At 34.2% G+C, this 9,811-nt stretch overlaps 2 protein-coding genes across 2 annotated transcripts in view; one reads left to right on the forward strand and one right to left on the reverse strand.

Annotated features, from left to right (window-relative positions):
- Positions 259-648, forward strand: LOC109327811 (transcription termination factor Rho-like). The gene has a single exon (XM_019560981.1). The coding sequence runs from the start codon at positions 259-261 to the stop codon at positions 646-648; it is 390 nt and encodes a 129-aa protein (XP_019416526.1).
- Positions 9,476-9,811, reverse strand: part of LOC109327822 — a 2,770-nt gene continuing 2,434 nt past the window's right edge. Inside the window, exon 3 of the mRNA XM_019560992.1 lies at positions 9,476-9,777. Within this exon, the coding sequence (XP_019416537.1) occupies positions 9,476-9,777 (302 nt within the window). The remainder of the gene's footprint in view (positions 9,778-9,811) is intronic.

Consider the following 9,811-nt stretch of genomic DNA (forward strand, 5'->3'; position numbering starts at 1 on the left):
CTAAACCTAACCCAAAAACCTACCCAAGCCGAGACCAAAACCTAACCCTAACCCACAAAACCTACAGAAAACATAACCCTACAACCTACACACAATCCAGCCGAGCCACAAACCAAATAAATTGGTAATCTTGTGAACTTGTCACACGTTTTTGATACTACAACTTGATCACTTGACTCACTCAAGAATCAAAGGAGAAAATTGAGAGAAAAGTGAGAGAGTGTAAACACTTGAGAGAAGAGTAAGGAGAGTGACATTATGGCTAGTCCAGAAGATAGTGGTTCTCCATTATCACCAAGGACAGCCGTGCTACATGCCATGACAAACACCCAATTTCAGGCCCTACAACGGCAAATGGATGAAATAAGAATAGATGTTAGGAGGCTGGAAGGTGACTCTAGTAGTGAAATAGAATATAGGAGAAGAAGGAGGAGAGATAGAAGAGGTGGCCGTGAGGATGAGGGCCATGGTGAGAGCAGAAATAGGCATGAGGAGGAGGAGGGTCGTGGTGAGAGGAGAGGTAGGCGAGAGGAGGATGAGTATGAGGGAGGATATGGGAGAGGAAGGTATGAGGAGGATGATTTTGAGGGTGGTCGTGATGGAGGTGGTCGTGAGAGAGGAGGCCGTGGAGATAGGAAGAGGGAGTAAAAATAAAAGTCCCTACATTCCTAGGACTTAATAATCCTGAGGCCTATCATGAGTGGGAGTTAAAGATGGAACAAGTGTTTGAATGCCAACACTATAGTGAGGAAAAGAAGGTGAAGGTTGCTGCCCTAGAATTTAAGGAATATGCCATGGTGTAGTGGGACCAGATCCAAAAGGAGAGGAGGAGGGATGGGGAGGAAGTTGTAAATACTTGGGGGGAGATGAAGAGGGTGATGAGGAGAAGGTTTGTTCCGAGTTCCTACCAAAGAGATGTGCATAACAAATTGCAAAGATTAACTCAAGGTAACAAATCCGTTGATGAATATTTCAAGGAGATGGAGCTGGCCTTACTTAGGTCCAACTTCCATGAGGACCGAGAAGCTACAATGGCTCGGTTCCTACATGGGTTGAACCCTGAAATTCAGGATATTGTGGAGCTTCAACCATATGTTGAGTTAGATGACCTTGTCCAAAAGGCCATCAAGGTAGAGCAACAAATCAAGAGGAGGAAGTCTAAGTACTCCTCTAATTCAACAACCAAGTATCCACCAAATACTTGGAAAGACAAAAGCAAGAAGGAGGGCAATGCAACAAAAGAAATTGTCCCTAGTTCCAAAGAACCCGTGGGGACAACCAAGTCCTAAGGTAAGCAGCCCCTTGATCCAAATCAAAGGAGCCGTGATATAAAATGCTTCAAATGCTTGGGGCGTGGCCATATTGCGTCTCAATGCCCTACAAGAAGAACTATGATGGTTCTAAATGGGGACATTGAGTCCCAATCTGAGTCAGCTAGTGATGAAGAACATGACAATGAGGGTGATCTTAATATGCCCGATGGAGACCTACTCATGGTTAGGAGGCTCCTTTGGGAGTCAAACCGAAATCATGAGGAAAGTCAAAGAGAAAACATTTTTCATGCTCGCTGCCTTGTACAAGGTAACATATGTACCCTCATCATTGATGGGGGGAGTTGTGCTAACGTGGTTAGCACAAGAACGGTGTCTAAATTGAAGTTTATCACCAAGGCACACCCAACATCGTATAGGCTGCAATGACTTAATGATGTTGGGGAAATGGTCGTGAATAAGCAAGTTGAGGTCCCTTTTTCCACTGGAAAATATGAGGTCATAGTCCTATGTGATGTGGTCAACATGGAGGCCAACCATATGCTATTGGGAAGACCATGACAATATGATAAAAATGCTACCCATGAAGGGTGTACTAACAAGTACAAATTTATGCATAATAATCATAAAATGGTCTTATCACCCTTGTCCCTAAAACAAGTGAGTGATGATTAGCGTAGGCTGAAAGAAAACATTGACCAAGAGAAAAAGGAGGTCACGACTGAAACCCTAGACTCTAGCCAAGTCAAGAAGAATGATCGAAAGGATCAAAAGAAAAGCTACTTGGTCACAAAAGGTGAAGTAAAGCATGCCCTAGTCACAAGGTAGCCCATGTACTTACTTTTGTGCCAAAGTTTTTGCTTAAATAGCACGGCTATTGATAAGGCTTCTATGCCTCAAAATTTGAAAGACTTCTTGAATGAGTTCAATGATGTATTCCCTGAAGAAGTCCCTAGTGGACTTCCACCTTTAAGGGGCATTGAACATCATATTGACTTGATTCCTGGTGCATCATTGCCCAATAGGCCTGCCTATAGGAGCAATCCTCAAGAGACTAATGAAATTCAAAAACAAGTCGAGGAATTTATGCACAAGGGTTGGTTTCAAGAAAGTTTAAGTCCTTGTGTCGTCCCAGTCATCCTAGTTCTAAAGAAAATTGGAGCCTGAAGGATGTGCACTGACTGTAGGGTCGTGAACAACATCACGGTCAAATACAGACATCCCATTCCTAGATTGGATGATCTCTTGGAGGAATTACATGGTGCCTGCATCTTCTCAAAAGTGGATTTGAAGAGTGGGTACCATCAAATTCGGATTAGAGAAGGGGATGAGTGGAAAACAGCCTTCAAAACAAAATATGGCTTGTACGAGTGGATGGTAATGCCTTTTGGCTTAACCAATGCGCCAAGCACATTTATGAGGCTGATGAACCACGTTCTAAGGGATTTCCTTGGAAAATTTGTTGTGGTGTACTTCGATGACATCCTAATATATAGCAAGAGTCTTGATGAACATTATAAACACCTAAAAAGTGTTTTGCTTATATTAAGGAAAGAGAAGCTATACGCCAACCTTGAGAAGTGCAGCTTCTGTGTTGATCACGTGATATTCCTTGGTTTCATAATCAGTTCTAATGGGGTACACGTAGATCCTGAAAAGATAAAGGCTATCCAAGAATGGCCCACTCCAAAAAGCACCACGGATGTGAGAAGTTTTCATGGCCTTGCAAGTTTTTATAGAAGGTTTGTCAAGGACTTTAGTACCTTGGCTGCACCTCTAAATGAAGTGGTCAAAAAGAATGTGGGGTTCCATTGGGGTGATAAGCAAGAAGAAGCCTTCAAAAGGCTTAAGGAGAAGCTCACACACGCTCCAATTTTGAGATTACCAAATTTTACAAAATCCTTTGAAATTGAGTGTGATGCTTCAAATCTTGGAATTGGGGCTGTGCTAATGCAAGATGGGCATCCTAGTGCCTATTTTATTGAGAAGTTAGGGGGGATGCCCTTAACTACTCTACATATGATAAAGAGCTATATGCCCTAGTGAGGGCCTTACAAACTTGGCAACATTATCTACTGCCCAAGGAATTTGTTATTCATAGTGATCATGAATCACTTAAATATTTAAAGGGGCAAGGCAAGCTAAACAAAAGACATGCCAAGTGGGTGGAATTTCTGGAGCAATTCCCTTATGTGGTTAAACACAAAAAGGGAAAAGCTAATGTGGTAGCTGATGCCTTATCAAGAAGGCATGCTTTGATTGCTACCTTAGAGACCAAACTCTTAGGTCTCGAATGTGTGAAGGGCTTGTATGAACATGACCCTGATTTTGCTACACACTATGCCAAGTGCATGAATTCAGCCCATGAGGGTTATTATAGGCATGAAGGGTTTCTTTTTAAAGATAAAAGACTTTGTATCCCTAAGAGTTCTGTAAGGGATTTACTGTTGAGAGAAGCCCATGAAGGGGGGCTGATGGGTCATTTTGGTTCCCAAAAGACCCTTGATATATTGCATGATCACTTTTATTGGCCTCATATGAGGCGTGATGTTCAACTTTTATGTGAAAAATGCATTACTTGCAAACGGGCTAAGTCCAAGGCCATGCTTCATGGACTTTACACTCCACTGCCCGTCCCTGATTCACCATGGATAGACTTATCCATGGATTTCGTGGTTGCTTTACCACGAACTAAGAGTAACAAAGATTCAATTTTTGTTGTAGTGGATAGATTTTCTAAAATGGCTCATTTTATACCTTGCAAAAAAATTGATGATGCTTGTCATATTGCAGGGTTATTCTTCAAAGAAGTGGTAAGGCTACATGGCTTACCAAGGAGCATAGTGAGTGATAGGGATGCCAAATTCCTAAGTCACTTTTGGAGAACCCTTTGGGGAAAGCTTGGCAAAGTTAGTTTTTAATGGTTAGGATTTTAAAATATAAAATAACAATATATTTTTAAATTAATCAATTCAAGAAAAAATGACAACCATACCCTTTATTCTCTCTTTCTCTTTCATTCCTAAATCTCTAACGAGATCTCTCACCTCAAGGTTACTTGCTTGTCTTCTCTCTTTGCTCTATAGGTATAAGTCTTTATTGCATCTTACTCTTGAGTATCATACTATACCATTTTCACCCTTAAACTTTATGCCCAGATTGAAACTAAGGGAACACCAGAGTATCATAGAGTGTAAAATAGAAGTACCTCATGGCCTTGAAGGAATTTAATGTATCCAATAGCCTCTATAAGAACAGATGATGTGTCTGCCTACAACACCCAAACTTGTACAATTGGGTATTAACAATTCGTAATCTCTTTGCTTAATATGTACTTGAATTGTGGGGATTTGGTTTCTACTCAAATGGTTTTTGAGGATATGACTTATACCTATTGAGCAAAGAGGGAAGATAAGATAGTAGCCATGGGGAAAGAGATTTAGTTAGGGATTCATGAATGAAAGAGAGAAATGGGGATAAAGGTTATGCTTGTCATTTTTTTTGAATTGATTAATTTAGAAATATATTATTTTTTTTTTAAATCCCGACCATTAAAAACTGACTTTATCATATGTCATAATCGTAGCTATGCACTGGCCTCTCTAGTAATAGAGAAGATTCACACTCATCCTCTTCATACTACATTACTGAAGAGACCAGTGGTATCTTAAGATTATGACATGTGACAAGTCATTTTTTAATAGTTAAGATTTAAAAATTAAAAAATCATCTCATCTCACCCTCTTTAAGAGCAGCTACTCCACTAGTAGAGCAAATGATCTCAACCTTAAGGCCAAGGCTACCTCGTGCTGAATTAGAATCATAGAATAAAGTAAAGAAACGTCACAACACTCCACCCAACTCTAACCAACAAGATCTCTCTCCCTCTCCAAGACTTCCCCTTTTCTATTCATATATTTTCTCTATGATATTCTTGTAGAGAGATAGATGTAGTGACAGATAGACCTTTCGACTTTATTTGGGAGTTATGATGGAAAGGGAAGGAGGAGAGGGATCAAAGGTTGGGAATGAAGATGAAGGGAAAGGAAAATGAAGGAAATCATCTCCCTTGTTTGGGGAGTAAGAAATTAGATGAGGGAGAGTAAATTAATGATAATGTAAGAATATTTTTATCTTTACTTTAAAAATGTAATTAACAATGAGAAATGGACAATGATATATGATTATATAATATTACTAAAAATATTTAGTTATTTTTATATTTTATCTCCAAAAATCCCAAATTGGGGGAACTTTAAAAATAGATATACGGAGGGTTTGAGAAACCCTTCAAAACCTTCCCCTCTTCCTCATCCAACTCCCAAACAAGGGAACAACTTTCTAAAGTCATCCCTCCCTTCCCCTTTAAAACCTACTCCCAAACAAAGCCTTCATATACCCACATTAGATACATTCATAAATTTACCTTCCATTCGAACCCTAATCCCAACGTACCCTTCTTTTTAAATATATGTGTTTTCTCACTCCTAGTATTTTCTCTCACCTAGTCTAACAACTGAGTAGATGATGTTGAAGAGAAAGATTCTTGCCATTTTATATGAATTAATTTATTTAAAAACTATATTTTTTGTATTTTAATTCTTGACAGTTATAAAATTGACTTGTCACATGTCATAATCTTAGAATATCACTAGCCTCTTCTGTGATGGAGAGGATCCAGACTCAATAGTCATAGGTTAGAAACATTATTTTAATAATAAACGAGTTGGTAAATTGTGGCAACCTAAACTTTGTTATATGATGAGTTTCACGACAATCAAAATGATTTTACTCTCTTTGAAAAAATTGGAGTAAACACCAAGTTTTTGCAAGCAAAACAAAACTCTCTTTATGCATAATCTTAGAAAATATGGTCATTCAATAAAGTTGTAAGTTCATGAGTTAATTATGAGTCGGAGAAAGTATTAAGTATTAACACCTATCTCGCCCATATTAAAAGAGTATCATTGTTGATTGTATGAACTAGTTTATACTCTAAACATGCTTAATTATTAAAACAAAATAGTATATAATTATATAAGAATGTCCGACAAGAATTTATTTCTCTCCTACGTATCTCTAAGTACATTAAGGAAAGTAGAGTACATAAATCTAGAATAGAAAAGTAATTTATAGGTTTGATTGATTTTTATTTAATTGAGATTGAAATAAAAAATGGAAATCATACATCACATTCCCTAATTTGGTAGATGGCAAAGAAAATAGTATATCTCAAATTAGTAAAAATGATCATCCAAATTAATCAGTAAAAAGAATTGTTTTAAATTAATTGTTTAATTAAAAATGATTTCAAATAATTAACAAAATAATTTTGGATTAAATAAGAGAGCAAGTTTGAAGAAAGTAATTTTGAGTATTTCATTAAAAGAGTAATTTTTTAATTAATGAAAAACAATTTTAAAAACAATTAATTTTAAAAGGATATTAATATGAAAAATGCAATATTTATTATGAAACACCTTCTAACTTCGAGTTGTGGCAGAAGTCGTATTAATAACCACCACTACTTCTCAATCGTTGAGAAAGAAAGATATAACACCTATTGCAACCTCCCACTTAAAATTTTAAAAACCAAAATAAATTTAAAACCTTATTAATAGTATTTAGTTATTGATATGTTTAGTAATCGATTAATTGTTATTTATATTATTTACTCATATAATTTATTTAAAAAAGAAATTAATTTATTTTTTTATTATCACTACATATTACTATTAATATTGCTATTACTAATAACAATTATTATTAAATAAAAAGCAAACAAACAAATGATGAAATTTTGTGGCATGGGGAAAACAAGAGGAGTAGACTCAAATATATGGTGAGTTGATACTTCAATGATAACGCAATGACTAATCAATGATTCGTGGGGCAATTGTATAGAGAGATCAAGTCACACTAAGTATGATAGTTGTGTATATAGAAGGAAAAAAATAGGTTCTTGTCTATGAAGGAAAAAGTTAGTTTGCCCTTTTACTTAGCTTGAGACTCCTATTTTCTCAACACATTACCTTTGATTTTATTTACTTATTTCTCAATAATAGATCCTTATTATGCCAAAAGAATATTTGATCCTTAATATCTATATCTATACTACTTATAAATGAAAAACTCAAAATAACCATCATCATTGTATAATTTGTGGTTCTCCCTATTTTGCCTCCTATTTTTTAATTTTTACCAAAAAACCATATATAATCTGTATTCCTCTCCACCCAATATATATTCCATATTAATTAGTTAACCATTTCTTTTTCTTACATTATAACTATCAGTTTTTAATGCAGAATATGATTGTTCAATAATTGAACATTACGCCAATTAATAAATTCAACTGTAAATTACAAATATTTAAAACAAAATATTGTATTTGACATTTATGACATACAAACTACACATTATAAATGATAAGAAATTGGGCTGATAGACACAACAGTGTCTGTCAAAACACTAGTTTTAATATAAATTAAATTTATATTTTAGTTTTCAAACAACCATTATAATATGATTTGATTTTCTATTTTAAAAACTTAAATTAATTAGGAAAATAGTTTATTGATTTTAAAATGAGAGGCTGATAATGAATGACATGTATCTAACATAAAAAACACAATTATTTATATCTTCCTACTTTCTTCATAAATCAACTAACTTTTTTCAAATCAAATCATAAATGGCTTCACAATTTGTTCTCGTCTCAACTTCTTTATTATTTTTATCCTATTTTTTTTTTATTTTTAGTATATATGTAAAAAATAGGATTAGATTTTCCTATAAATTAATATGAATGTTAAGGTTTTATTAGATTGATAATGTCCATGATTAGAGTTGACAATGAATACTCAAATCTATGCATACCTCTGTTATACTCATAATGGGTTGGCTTCATGCTTTTTGACCCTGGTAATTAGAATCGAAGATTTTGAAACTTATTGTTGAACAAGTTTGGATAAGATGGTATCCAGACATATGAGTAGTCTGACTCGCAATTGTTATATATGTAGTAACATAATTGTGATGTTATATTGTTTATTCATATTTATAATATCATATTAATCCATAAACGAGATATTATATTGTTAAGCAGTGATGTTACCTTGTTAATTCATAATTGTGATATAGCCTTATAATGATTAAACATTTTTTTCTAAATAAATTTTATGTTTTTATGTTATTAATCGATAAGTATCATGTAATGTTATATTGATTAACGATTCTTACTAAATAAATTTTTATCATTATGTTGAACTGATGACTTTGTGTTTTATGTTCGTTTGAATAAAAATTGTAATTAGTCAATAATTTAGATTGTGTTTAATCACCAATTTAAATTATATTTTGTAATTATTATTATTTTAACTACGTAAAATAATATATAAGATGATAGGAAAGATAAATACATTTGCATAAATTGTTGTCAATTATTTTTTATATTTTTTCGATTTCTGGGTAACTACATTATCATCCAAAGTGGTCCATGTGCAAAAATTAATAATGGGTTGGGTAGGAGAATTCTAATCGAGACTTTTGCCTTGTGATACAAAATTTATGACAGCAAGATTCGCGTTCCTAATAATTTGGTAGAGAAATAATCCTACAAGTAGAGGCCGAAGAAATTAATATCTCCAAAGTAATGTGGAACTTCACATGTCATTTCATATGATTAATTTAAAAAATATGTTTAAGTTATTTAATAATTAAATATTTTGTAATCAACCATAACACATAGTGACATCTTTTTTGGATAAAAGATATTCTAATACTAGCATACCATGATCTCTAAAAAATAAAGCGTTGGTTTAGTGGTGTAAAATCCTGCTAGATCATCAGAGTGATAAAAAGATTAAATATTCGATTCCTATGAGCAACACTTATTAGGAAGGATAACCACAAACTTTGAAATGAATTAGTTCATCACCTATATAAAAGAATATTCTAGATAGTATCACAAAAATACCATGATCTGTTAGGAAGAGTAAATTGTGAACTGATGTATATTATGCATTAGATGGCAGCCTTAAAATAGGCAAAGTAAAGAGGTTACAATCAGTTTTACAAACTACATACACAACTTCCTCTAAAGTGGAGGTAACTTGCTAAACTACTCATAAACTACTAACACAACACATAAACTGAATATAATAAAATATCTAACATTCCCTCTCTTATCTATTTTCAGTTTACTAACTCTGCTGCTGCAGATTGCAAACACCCAACAAATTTCTCAAATTTTGGAATGAAGGTGCTTTGAGAGGTTTGGTAAAAATGTCTGCCAATTGATCTTCACTTCTGCAGTACTTCAAGACAATTATTCCATCATTGTTGAGGTCTCTCAAAAAATAGTACTTAACATCAATATGTTTACTTCTTCCATGGAGTACAGGATTTTTGGAGAGTTTGATGGCTGAGGTATTATCACAATATATTGTAGTAGCCTCCTCTTGCTTGAAATGTAGTTCTTCAAGTATTTTTCTCAACCAAATGGCTTGACAAGCACATGTTGAAGCAGCAACAAACTC

Source organism: Lupinus angustifolius, chromosome LG02, assembly GCF_001865875.1.
Source record: "Lupinus angustifolius cultivar Tanjil chromosome LG02, LupAngTanjil_v1.0, whole genome shotgun sequence".
In the NCBI taxonomy this organism is placed as follows: Eukaryota; Viridiplantae; Streptophyta; class Magnoliopsida; order Fabales; family Fabaceae; genus Lupinus; species Lupinus angustifolius.

Coding starts and splice junctions, on each gene's coding strand:
- LOC109327811 (XM_019560981.1), top strand. CDS start 259: ATGGCTAGTCCAGAAGATAGTGGTTCTCCATTATCACCAAGGACAGCC.